Source organism: Gopherus evgoodei, chromosome 14 (assembly GCF_007399415.2).
Source record: "Gopherus evgoodei ecotype Sinaloan lineage chromosome 14, rGopEvg1_v1.p, whole genome shotgun sequence".
NCBI classification, from domain to species: domain Eukaryota; kingdom Metazoa; phylum Chordata; order Testudines; family Testudinidae; genus Gopherus; species Gopherus evgoodei.
The window spans coordinates 25770823-25784579 of NC_044335.1; the positions used below are offsets into that span (position 1 = coordinate 25770823).

Consider the following 13757-nt stretch of genomic DNA (forward strand, 5'->3'; position numbering starts at 1 on the left):
GTACCTAAATGCAATGGGCAAATAACGTAAAGGCAGGCTCGTGACAATGTTAGCCACTTTTACAAGTCACAAAGAAAGCCTGGCTTTTTGTTTGCAAAAAATCAGGAATTTTAAGGTTGTTTTGCTGAAGGACATCTTGGCAATATAGAAAGAATATCATGACCCTAACAACCTATGTGAAGGGTCAAAGAAGGAAGTATTCATTCTTTAACAAAAGATCTCTCTTCTCCCAAATGCTAAATACTAAAGTTCTATAGCTAAAAATTTGAATATTCTCCAGTTGCCACAGCATTGCAAACTAAATGAAATGAAACTTGACATACAATTCAGTGCTGCTGTATACAAAGACAGGACATCAGACGGATGCCTCTACCCAAAGTATCACCTTTGAGAAAAAGCCTTTTACAAATGCAACAATTTCTACCTCCAGCACACGAAAAACATGGAACTACTACATCCCTCCAGACTTACCCATTAGCATTAACAATGTAATGTTTGTGTAAGGCTTACGTAGCTATTTCAATATGAAGAACCAGTTGTAAACAAGGCTTTCAATACTCTCTGACAACCCAATTCTACAGGTGAGCTGTGTTTACATAACAAAAAACAAAAGGGCGCTCCACAGTACAGTTGAACGAGTGTAGTAATTGTGTTACCCTCTCATTTAGCATCTGGATACCCTGGTTACGGGTGATGGAGGGAGACAGGGGCTATAGAAATACCTATATCCAAAGATCACTGAATTTATAGTCTCCCTCAGATGGCCTGCAATACCACTAACAACTTAAACAGCAAGCACCATGGGATTTTTTTAAATACTAAAAAGTTTATAGGAAGATAGGACTGGAAGGGACCTCCTCGGTCATCAAGTCCAGGGTCCCTGCTATTGCAAGCAACCTCAATTGGTTAATCTCAGAGATTTACAATATTTTTAATTCAATTTTGTTTCATTCATGAGGGTTATTCTCTCCTGACTATCCCAACAGAGAAACAGTGTGAGATGATTCCATAAGATTTCAACCTAGAATTGGCGTACTAACTATTTCAAGTGTTTGTTAATGAAGTGTGCTTGCAACTCACTCTGTTTCCTTAGTTGTGTGAATTCCAAACACATCAAAGCTAAGATAACCCTTCAAAAAAGAGGCATAGATTTCTGCTATTGGATCATCTTCAACTCAACTTTTGAAGTCCAAATACACCTATGAAAAATCACTTATTTTCTGGCATGTATTAGAGGGTAAAATTTATCTTACTCAGTTACCAAAAACTTGCTCTAAGACACTAATTACAATGCTATAGTACAATTCACAATTGAGGTGACAATTTCAGTAGGAATGAGAAATTTCCACTAAGTTAAAATAGAGAAAGAGGAGGGATAGTTCAGTGATTTGAGCATTGGCTTTTTAAACCTAGGGTTGTGAGTTCAATCCTTAAGGGGGCCATTTAGGGATCTGGGGCAAAAATCTGTCTGTGGATTGGTCCTGCTTTGAGCAGCAGGTTGGACTAGGTGACCTCCTGAGGTCCCTTCCAACCCTGATATTCTATGATTCTAAAACACCAGCATAACTTTATGCAGTCACATATCAAGACCTTCATGGCATTCTATGGTAAGGACTCTGGATTCTGCACAGTTCAGAAGGGAAGTTCCACAGCAGCTTCACTGACATTAAAAAATGGAAAGTTTAACTGAATTAAATATTCAGTACTATAGCTTTTGGATTATTCTTTGACATCACATTTAACTGCATGGTTCTCACTTTGTGTGATGTGTGTTCATATTGAGGGTGCATAAACTGAGTTGAATTCCGTGGGAAACTAGGATTGGCAGCTAGATGGCTGGGGGATGTGTGGGACAAGCACACTATGTGGATGTTTCTGCCAAATATTGAGCTGTTAAAAGTTCACGTGTGAGACATCTTCAGAGTTTACCATGAACACTCAAGTGTCAGGCTGTTGGCAGACAAAGGACTTATCTACACAATCTGAGCAATGTGCTGATAGTCTGAGGGTAACTGCAGTGGCTAGTGCAATGGTAGGAATGCTAGCATACAGCACCCATTAACATTTTTAGACTTTCTAGTAACGATGCCCCATCTCTCTAATACTCTCCTTACAACCAAGAGGAGGAAAAACACATGTTCATTACAAAGTTGAGATCATGGAACAATTCTGTGAGAGGGATGTGAATATGGCAGCAAATTCTGCTATATCCCAAAGTAACTTGGGGTACTGCTTACAGCCAAATTGAACTCGTCTGTTACCTTTGCCGAAGGCATGAGGCAACATTATATTAAAACAGGGGTTCTCAATCTCCCCCTCCCCCATTTGAGCTATACTCAGCCCCTTACAAAATGAGCCTTTCCAATGTTATCTAGATGGAACTGGGGCCATGGTTTTCCAATAAAGAGGATTCTACTTTAAATCGAACAGTCCTTTGACCCTGTCGTCTACTGTACATAGGCTGACAGTGTTCCCCAAATGCAGCCCCTAGGGGCTTTTCTTGAGGCCATAGCATCCTGGGCAGTGACTGTGGGGTTGAAGTAGCACTCCTTCCCCAGGGCTGCAAGTAGGGGCTGGTCCCTGACCCCTTCTGGAGCCTCAAACCCAGTGTGAGTTCCCCACCTTCCCAGGGGTGGTGGGACACAGGTTTCATTCCTGGGGTGATAGGCGGCAGGATCCTTCCCCCAGCTGCAGGGCTTTGGGTTCTGGCCCCAGAGACATGGCCCTTAGCTCACTCCCCACACACCATCCCTAGCCCCCACTGGCTCCCCTAGTCCCCAACTCATGAAACAGAACCCCAGGCTCCAGCCCTCGTCTCACGCACCCCATCACCCCAGTCTCCTGCTGCTTCCTTTAGCCTCCCATTGTCCCTAGCAAGTCTGCTGTGAAACGTGATATTAAATATACAGTCACTTTTCACAGTAGCGGTCTTGCTAGCTAGCAAGTCTTAAAAAAGCAACCAAAAAACAAAACACGCAAAGCACCTTGTGTTTCTATTCTAAGTCCAGAAAAGAACAGAGACAACTGCATATTTTTATTACTGAGTCTGCAAAAATATGCTAAATAAATAAATTACAATGATTTGGACATGTATCTGTGCATTTTTTTTGTTTTTCCTAAAGTAAATTAAGTATTTTAGGAAAAACAGTCAGAGTGGCCACCTGCAAGAGCTGGTGGCTACACTCTTGAGGCCATCCAAAAATTTGCTGAGAACACCCATGGGCTAGGAAACCGCTTAAAAGCACATCCCTTAACCACAAAAGTCCAAAGTTTTCAGAGCAATCTCTCTCATTTTCAGCAGCAAATGATAACAAGCACTGCAAACTGATGCTCCTGGTTGCAATACCATTAACTGAAACTTGGCCCAGCCACCCCACCATTGTGACCCTGTAAGCAAGGAGCCTCAATACCCCTCCCCACTTGAAAGTCTCATACCTCAGCTGAGATTCAATGTACTAGAAAAAATAATTTGCCTGACATACACTGGTGTTGTACTAAAGAATGGAAATACTATTTCAAGATTGATCAAGCAAATGGTTTTGTTTAAGGGATATACTTTCAACCAGGCTGAAATCCACCTTGTTTGCAGGTGTCGCTTATGCCTACAAAATAAACACCAGGGACAGATACACAGATGCAAGATGCACCGAACATAAGAGATGCTTTCTGAATCCTTATCCCTGCCCACAATTAAAATATTCTCAATCAAGGAATTTAGAGACTATATGTTACATTGGTGTAAGATCAATACTATGTGTAATAAACTGAAGTATTTCCTACCACATCTCATTTGTTTTATCAAGAGACCTGATGAGTTCTCTACATAGTAAGCATCTACCCCAGAAGAAGCCACAGTTTGTCATGGAGATGATCCAACACAATATAGCCAGAAAAGAATTAAGCTATACTGTAATAAAAGCACAAGAGTTTGAGTCACTGATTTAATTTTATACAAGTAAAACTACACATTGTATAAAGATTACAAGGCAGTTCTAATGTTTGCTATTGCATGTTACAAAAATCAATTTAGCTATAAAGGGGGCTTTTGAGATGGATTCTACTCCACAATTTAAGTGAACTGGCAACTCTGGTTTAGCAAAGCCTTTTGTTAAGACTAGAACTCTAGCTCCAATACATTAAGATCCCATAGGTTTAGATTCATATGCAACAGGATTGTGGTTCTCATATTTTGAAGCGAAGTGGGTGTTAAATGAATCATAGAGGAAGGAAGGCAGCTTTACTCAGTTTTACATAGCCAATTGGTAAATATTTAGAGGCCTGCAAACAATACAAGACACTAATGACATGGACCACATCCAGAAAGACACCATTGTGTCTGAGAATTGGAGAGTCTCCTGGAATTCAAGCAAACTAAAAAAAGTCACGTTACTTCCATTATGTGAACTTGGTTACTCATGAGTGTAGGCAATACTGCATCATGTCAAGCTACAAAATAGTACCTTTATTAGCTTTTTAATACAATCATTATGGGGAAGGGGAAAGGAAGAAACTTATGGCAAGCTGAATTAAGATACAGCACAACTGAAGTGCTTCAAATTGAGTTTATTGCTGGTCTGAAATTTGCCTAGTTTTGTGTCAACCATATGTCCAGTTCACATTCTACTTCCACAAATTAAGATAGCCACATCATCTATACTGACCTGTTCAACAAGGCTGTCTGTCATGCCTCTGGTAGCAAGCCATAACCCATTAAACTACTAAAATCCATAATTTTAAAATAGTGAAAAAATTAGGAAAAATAATGTTCTCAAAATGCCTGAACTTAAACCTCATACTCAAAGAGTATTTTTAATATAAAAAACCACTTTCCACCCAACAGCAGATAAGTTATTCCTGCTGCAATGCTATAAAATTAAAAGTTTAGCTTAATCTCTACAAAAAGGGGGGCTTTTCCTGCTTTGCACATTTCTGTACAATTTCATCTTTTCATCAAATTTAGATACGAATCAAACCTTTATGCCTCATTACTTGGTTCTCAGGCCATTCCCTTCTGCAAGAGAAGAAACCAACTTCTTAAGTACTAACATAAAAGATTAATGGCCTTGCAAGTAGGAAAATGTTCCATAATAGTGTGCGAAGTAAGAGGAGAGTTCTAGTCTTAATCTCTTGAACTAGATCTTGATCGTGAGCGAGATTTTGAACGAGATCTGGAGCGGGACCTTGATGCAGCTCTTTTGGGCGGTGACTCAGAGCGAGCCTTGGCAGGTGGTTGCTGCTGTGGTGATTTGGAACGAGACCTACTCCTTGACCTGGATTTAGACTTAGCCTCTCCTTTACCATTCTCTTTGGGAGAGCGAGACATGGACCTAGACCTGCTGCGAGACTTCTCAGATTTCTCCTTGGATCTGCTGCGGGAGCCCCGGTCAGACTTGGGTTTAGATTTGCTCTTTGATCTAGACTTCCTGCTTTTAGATCTGGAACGTGAACGATCTTTGCTTCGTGACCTGGATTTAGATCTTTAAAAGAACATAATCTTTATTCGACATGAACTGATATGTACCCATGACAGTTCTATATACAAACAGTTACCAACTAAAGGTAATAATTGACGGATTAACAGAAAGCACCATTAAACACACAAATTACTCACCGCGAGCGGCTTTTTGAGGCACTACAGGATCTGCTGCGGCTACTCCTACGACTTCTGCTTCGTGACCTTCTTCTAGATCGTGACCTGGTGACATTTCAAAAAGGTATCTATGACATTCTATACCAATTTGAGATTTTTTTTTTAGCCTGGTATGTCCTGCTCCCCCCTTACTTTAGCACAGCCAAAGTGTCTTACAATGAAGAATTTTTAGCAACAGGAGTGGCCATACCAGAGCAGATCATTGGTCCATCTAGGTCCAGAATACCATCTGTCAGTAGCCTATACTTGATGTTTCAGAGGAAGATGAAACGTCCTCCCCATAATGCACCTGGTCAACTATGCAATGTTACATCATGGAAAAACATTCCTTCCAGACCCCTGGGAGTCATCTTATCCCTGAAGTATCAACAAATTATAAAGGTAATGATTACTCTTAACGTTAAGAGTACATATAATAGGCCCTCTCTCATGAGAGCTAATACTCTTCGCTATAAAGCTCAAGAGTTTCAAAGTTACCTTGACCTGCTGCCAGAGTAAGATCGCCTATGGCTTGTCCGTGGCTTGTCTTCAACCAGCCGGATTTTCCTGCCATTTATCTCCGTGCCATCCAATTTGTCCAGAGCACGCTTCATGTCAGAGTAAGATCGGAATTCAATTACCCCTTCATTTGTGCGTTCTTTGTGAGCATCCGCATAGGTTACCTCCCCAGCTTGCCTCATGAAATCCTTAGAAAGCAGATGAAGAGTTACATAACCATTTCATGTTTATGCAGTGCAACCAGGTCACTGCAAGTCAAACCTGAAGAGATGCAAAGAGCTAACAGTGTAAACAGCCATGCCTGATTACATTTCAAAACAGTTCTGCTAAATAATGAAGAACGTTCAAATTAAAATGAAATCTTGTATTGCTTTCTGCTAGTCACAAGTGGCTCTATTAGGAGATTTCACATTAATACATACTTTCAAATCCTGCCAACTACAACGACTGGAAAGGTTTTCAACAATCAGTCTGTATTCTGTACGAACAGGTGGTCCATATTTATCTCTTCCTGATTGTCTCCGACTGCTATATCCACCGCCTCCACCACCCTCACCTTTATTGTGCAAAGAAAGAAAGTTAGATTGTCTCATAATGGGAAGGCAGCTAAATGTTCTGAAAAAGTTAGGTAAACACAGATTATATTTACTGCAGTAGGACTTTATCTTTCTAAACCTCCAACAAAGATGCAATTTTGCCATGATCTATATTAGTGGCAAATCAAACAGACTAAAATCCTACAAGTCTGTGCTCCTAAGATCTGTTAGAGAGTGACTGCTCCTTTATTAGATTTACCTTGCTAAGTTTTATTTTACAGAACATTGTAAAATATAAAACTTAACTGATTACATGCATTTCTACATTTTACAAAAACGTTTACTAGTTACGCTAAGTACTTACATCACAGTATGAGGTTTTTGGTGGTTGGCCACAAAACACGCAAGGTAACAGTCACCTAGTTCAGTTTAACCAGTTTTGTCTAACCCTTGGAATCCTCACCATCACCCTGCGTCTAATGGCAAAAGGCTGCTGTCGTCATGGCTTCCGGTAAGGTCAGCCAAAGGGTCATAGGGCAAGGGTCACACAATGTATGGAAAAGCCATGGCCAATCAGGAAAGGCAGTCATCTTAGCCTCAGTGGACACAGCCTCAGCCCCACTGGTCACTTTTAAATTGAAACATCAAGGACTTGTTAAAAAGTTTGAATTGGACATGCAACAATTTTAAACAACATACATTTGAATTTTTAAAAACTTGTAAAAGACAGACTCCCACCCACCCAATAACAGAAGCATCTACAGCAGTGATACTCAGACTGATGCTCAGGAGCCCGTCTCTTGCAGCTGTTTGCAGCACATGATATTAAAACACTGTGTGATTTCATTAGCAGCCAATCTGGATACTTTTACTATGTTATAAACCAATTGTAGTTAGAAATAATGATACCTGGTCAGTCACTTTGCTGAGAGAATAATATATATACATAAAAACTAAATATTTTCCATCATACTGTTTAAATATGAATAGTACTATAGTAAATGAAACAGTGAATTCACACTATTGTGGCTCTTTTGGCTAACGATGACCATTAATTTGGCTCCTGAACCACTGAGGTCTGAGTATCATTGATCTAGAGTTTACTCAAAGATATATCACACTTACTATTCTTAAATTGCAATACCATGCCAATTAAGCTATAGTCAGTTGAATTACTCATGCTGTATAGCAAGAACTACACAAAATGAGATTTTCCCTTTTTACAATACTTCCCATTTCCCATATTTCCTACAATCTGTCTCAAGTAAACCCTTCCCTCCCCCCACCACTAAGTTCTGTATATTCAATTGAAACACATTACAGTTCACAGCTGAGTGCTTCTACCATACCCAGATACATAACTCTTCACTTAAAAGCTTCCATATATTTAAGTTAATATAACCAATCTCTTCTAATGAAGAGTAGGGAATCCTAACTAGATTAAGACTACACTTAAGCTTTGCAAATAAAATTGTCCCCCTAGTCTGCTTCATATGCCATTACAGGTACCAATGAGTGCAGTTCTATTCTAGGGTACCTGAAGCACAAGGCGTGTACTAGCAAAGAAGCTTGTAAAGCAAAGCTTGGCAGGTCATCCTGCAGCCAACGTTGCACAAGGGGTACCCCCAATAGCCAAGCACACCATGCCTGGTGAGATGGTCAGTGTCATCCCTCCCACACCCCGGGGGACCAGTCCCACGCACCCAGCAGCCCTCTGCAGAAGGGATACGCGGCCAATGCAGCAGCGGCTGGCAGAACACCGCCCCCACCCCCGCCGCCAAGGCTAAGAGCCGGGGCAAGGAGCTGTACTCACTGCGGCTACTGTAGCTGTACCCGTCCCTGTCCCGGCGGGGGCCCCGGGCGTGCTCCACTATCACCCGCTCCCCGCACAGGTCTTTGCCGTTCAGCTCGTAAACGGCATCGTCGGCGTCGCGGGAGTCCTCGAACTCCACGAACCCGTAGCTGCGGGGTCAGAGACCGGCCGTCAGGGAGCGAGGCCCGGTCGCCAGGGAAACTAACCAGCCCCGGGGCTCCGCGCGGCGGGACAATGGAGCCAGCCCCGCCGCAGCGCCCCCACCGCCGCCATTTTGAACGCGGCGCCACGCGGCAGTCGCGGGCCCCACCACTGGCCTGCGAAGGGCCTGGGCCTCGTCCCCTGCTCGCCAGGGACCTGCTCAGGACGGGGCCGCGCTCCGCCCCCCACGCCGACCCGACTGCCCAGAGCACCCCCGCCGCCTCACCCGTTCTTGAGATCGACCTCGAGCAGGCGGCCATAGCCGCTAAAGAAGCGCTGGATGTCCTTCTCCCGGACGTGGTAGCTGAGGCGCCCGATGTAGACGCGCGGCATCTCCGCAGGGCAGAGGGGAGGCCGGACGAGGAGAGCTCGGTGCTGCGGGGCCCGCACTGTCCCAGAAGCGCGGCCTGCTCCACAGCACAATGGCGCCCGCCGCCCGCGCACGCTTTTATATCGGGGGCGGGGCGTAGACCACTACGTCACCGCGGAAAACGTGCTGTGCGCCCAGGCGCGTCCGGAGGTGGCGCAGGAGGGAAGCGCTTTCCCGCTGCACAGGCGCTTACTTCTTGCACATTTTTCATAGCTCGGGCAGCGACTCTTCTGCGCATCACATCCCCGCGCAGACCGAGCCGTGTTCCTATGCGCATGCGCAAAGCTGTTCCCTCAGCCCATGTTGGGGTGGGGCTGTAGTAGCAGGGTTGTCGCTATTGCCTGCGAAGCGTGCGTCGTTCTTCCTATGACAGGCTGGGACCGGAAAGGGGGGTTTGGGGGGCGCGCCGTTCTTCCTAAGACAGGCTGCGTCCGCACTTGCAGGGCTCGCGCCGTCTTTTCTGTGACAGGCTGCGTCCGCAACCGCGGGGCGCGTGCCGTCCCTGTGACAGGCTGCGTCCACGCTTGTGGTGAACAACACTATTCACATTGCATAGCACATGTGATTTCGGTACCAGGTCATTTTTTGCATCTTATATTGAATGCCAGCAGCTTTGGTGTTAGTGATCAAAAACACTGGGCAACAGAATTCGGCTTGTAGGCGGCCATGGTAAGCCATAGTCTTTCAGCTTCTGCAAGCTTCATAACAGCAGCGCTCTCCTTTCCCATACCAAACAAAGCCCATTGAGTTGTCCATTTAGGGCTGCGGTTTTCATGTTAATGTGCAGCAGCGGAAACCAAACTAACCCCCCGAAAATCCTTTTCTCTTGGATGACCGCTTTAACCCTCCCCATACTGCACCACATGGCTGGTATCAGGGAAGATCCCTGCTAGTCAAATGCGAACAGCTCCCTGTGAAGCTCCCCCTCCATCTTTTTCTCTGCGATGATCGCTTTCCTGATACCAGCCAACTGCGTGGCTGGTATCAGGAAAGATCCCTGCTAGCCAAATATGAACAGTTCAGCGCCAATGCCCCTCTCCCCCGCACCGCTTGGCTAACTACGGGGAGGATTTCTTTTCAGCCACCGGCAAACAGCCCAGTAGGAACGGCCACCTATGAATGTCCCCTTAATTAAATTCCCATATTTCAACCAGGTTACATGAATGATATCACTCTCCTGAGGATAACACAGAGAGATAAAGAATGGATGTTGCTTGAATGCCAGCAAACACCGAGACCATATGCTGCCAGGCTGTGTCATGCAGTGATACCAGATTACTTACTACTAGCATGGCGTGGTAAAGTGTCCTACCATGGAGGACGGAATAAGGCTCCTCTCCCCAGAAACCTTCAGCAAAAGCTTTTGGAGCACCTCCAGGAGAGCTTCACGGAGATGTCCCTGGAGGATTTCTGCTCCATCCCCAGACACATTAATAGACATTTCCAGTAGCTGTACTAGCCACAAATGCATCCCAAGTCCTCAGGGCAACTTAATCATTAAAAAACGCTTGCTTTTAAACCATGTTTTATATTTACAAAGGTACTTTCACCAGAGGTCCCTTCTATGGCTTCATGGTCCAGGATACAGCCTTGGGAGGGTTAGGAGGGTATTTCAGTCAGGGCGAGAAAAAGATCCTGGCTGTTGGGGAGAACAGTGTGCTGTGTGCTCTCCTCAACCTCGTCCCCCTCCTCCTCCTTCTCATCTTCCCCATCTGCAAAATCCTCAGGCATGGCGACTGAGATATCCCATTATTGGAGTCCAAGGACACGGGTGGGGTAGTGGTGGCGGCCCCCCCTAGAATTGCCTGCAGCTCAGTGTAGAAGTGGCATGTCTGCGGCTCTGTCCTGGAGCGTCCGTTTGATTCTTTGGCTCTCTGGTATGCTTGTCTCAGCTCCTTAAGTTTCACACGGCACTGTGTTGAGTCCCTGTTTTGGCCTCTGTCCATCATGTCCTTGGAGATTTTTTCAAATGTTTTGGCATTCCATCTTTTGGAATGGAGTTCTGCTAGCACGGGTTCATCTCCCCATACAGAGATGAGATCCAGTACCTCCCGTACAGTCCATGCTGGAGCTCTTTTTCGATTCTGGGACTGCATGGTCACCTGTGCTGATGAGCTCTGCATGGTCACCCTGTGCTGATCAGCTCTCCACGCTGGGCAAACAGGTAATGAAATTCAAAAGTTCACGGTGCTTTTCCTAAGTGGCCAGTGCATCCGAGTTCAGATTGCTGTCCAGAGCGGTCACAATGGTGCACTGTGGGATAGCTCCCGGAGGCCAATACCATCGAATTGCATCCACACTAACCCTAATTCGAACTGGCAATGTCAATTTCAGCACTACTCCCCTCGTTGGGGAGGAGTAAAAAAAATCGATTTTAAGAGCCCTTTATGTTGACAAAAATGGCTTCGTTGTGTGGATGGGTGCAGAGTTAATTTGATTTAATGCTGCTAAATTCGACCTAAACTCGTAGGGTAGACCACGCTTAACAGTCCTCCGGCAACTGTCCCACAGTGCTCCACACTGACCATGTGGTCACAATTGTGAACTCCCCTGCCCCGGGGTCACTGAGACCGGAAATCCCCATCCCCCTTAAAATCCCGCGCATTTTTTAAATGCTTTTTTCCTGATTGTCTGCTGTGATGAGGAAAGGCCAGATGGCTGCAGTAAAGTAGTGAGGAACAGGTATGTTAGCCCCATGCTAAACAAATCCCTGGTACCATGGTAACCAAATGGCAGTTGCTCCAGGTTCGTCAAGACACCTGAGGCCAATTAAGATCCTTCTAGAAGGCAGTGGAGATAGCTACATTGTTTGGGACACCTGAAGCCAATCAAGGGCTGGCTGAAACTAGTTAAAAGCCACCCAGTTAGTCAGTGAGGTGCGTGTGTGAGGAGCTGAGAGTGAGAGTGAGCTGCTGGAGGACTGAGGAGTACAAGCTTTATCAGACATTAGGAGGAAGGTCCTGTGGTGAGGATAAAGAAGGTGTTTGGAGGAGGCCATGGGGAAGTAGCCCAGGGAGTTGTAGCTGTCATGCAACTGTTACAGGAGGCACTACAGAGTAGTGGGTGGGCCTGGGTTCCCCCCAAACCTCCAACTCCTGATCTGACACAGGAGTTGACCCCGACTGTGGGTTCCACCAGAGGGGAAGATCACTGAAGTGAGCAAATCCGCCAATAAGTGCAGGACCCACCAAGATAGAGGAACAACTTTGTCACACTACCTAGGTGACCTCGAGAACACCTTAGCAGCAGCTTTCTGGTGTGAGCAGCTGCCCACCTGCCCATGCTGGCTACATGCTCCTGATGTTCTCTGGCCTGGAGTTCACAGGAGATATTGGATCGCCTGGGCTTGTGGGGAGATAACACTGTGTGGACCAGACATAGTAAAGTCAACATCTCCAAGCAAAGGGCCTTAGAGACCAAGAAGTGGGCGCCCAAGACCCTGCCCCCGGAGACACCAACGCCAGCCCTCGGTGCACCCTGCAATCACCAACCACAAGGGGAGCCAACGTGACTCCTCAGCCCGCACCACAAACACCACCCGTCGGGGGAACGGGAACCACTCACCAGACTGCCCCGCACACTTCTACCATCAGAGGAGCCAACGCCACGATCAGACCACAGCACCAGATCGGACCACAGCACCATCGTCAGATGGACCGGCATGGCCCCAAAAGACACCAGGCCGATCCCTGTGCCAGAAGGTCACGCGCTCCTACAGCAACCCCCTAAACGACAGCTGCACGCGGAAGAACAGACATCACCCCCACACCCACCGACCCGAACCAGGTCCCACCAACAACCAGTAATGCTGCTATCCCACCAGTGATTATGCCTCGGGCACCAACCGGAAGGTCCTCTGAGCCTCAAGTGAGGCAACCCATTGACCAAGCGGCGAACTCACTACCCACGCAGACCAAGGAACCCGAGGACCAGCAGCTGATGGTCCAGCAAGCCACGTCCTGGCAGGCTGCCTGGATTGAGAAGCTCCAAGCGGTAGCCTCCTTTGACAAATTTGACCCGTTCATCAACAGACTCACCCGCAAGCTCTCTACAGAGATTGCCTCCAAGGGGATGCCAAACCAGGAGACCATCCGGCCTGCCTTCAGACGGCCAGTCCCGAATCACACCACCACCACCAGATGAGCTGGGAGAAGGAACACCGGCTGCCGCTACGACCCTGCAGCAGCCTCAAGGATCCAGAAGCTGTACAGAACAAACCGCCTCAAGGCCGTAAGAGAGGTCCTCGATGGTCCCTCGTCCTACTGCACGATCCTGCCTGAGCGCCTCTACAACTACTTCCTCGGAGTGTTTGGCGGCGTGCCCAGGAACTACGCACAGTGACCAGAGTGCCTCCGCCCCCTGCCCCGCGTTTCCAACACAGACGACCTAGAGGCCGACTTCACGCCTAAAGAAGTGACGGCCAGGCTCTCCAGAACCAAAACCACCACGCCTGGAAAGGACGGCATCCCCTACAGCCTCCTCAAGAAGCGAGACCCCGGCTACCTCATGCTCTCAGACATCTTTAACTTGTGCCGATGCTTTTGCCGGTCTCCCACCTCCTGGAAGAAGGCCATGACCATCCTGATCCACAAGAAGGGCAAGCGAGACAACCCCAGCAACTGGAGACCATCTCCCTCTGCTCTACGATGTACAAGCTGTACGCCAGCTGCCTGGCAGCCAGGATCATGG

At 46.5% G+C, this 13757-nt stretch overlaps 1 protein-coding gene across 1 annotated transcript; it reads right to left on the reverse strand.

Moving 5' to 3' along the window:
• Positions 1-3927: 3927 nt before the first annotated feature.
• SRSF6 (serine and arginine rich splicing factor 6) lies at positions 3928-9145 on the reverse strand. The gene is made up of 6 exons (XM_030533155.1): positions 8925-9145; positions 8498-8646; positions 6571-6704; positions 6128-6336; positions 5612-5695; positions 3928-5477 (listed from the first exon to the last, which is right to left on the reverse strand). The coding sequence occupies exons 1-6, from the start codon at positions 9029-9031 to the stop codon at positions 5120-5122; spliced, it is 1041 nt and encodes a 346-aa protein (XP_030389015.1). The 5' UTR covers positions 9032-9145; the 3' UTR covers positions 3928-5119.
• Positions 9146-13757: the final 4612 nt, after the last annotated feature.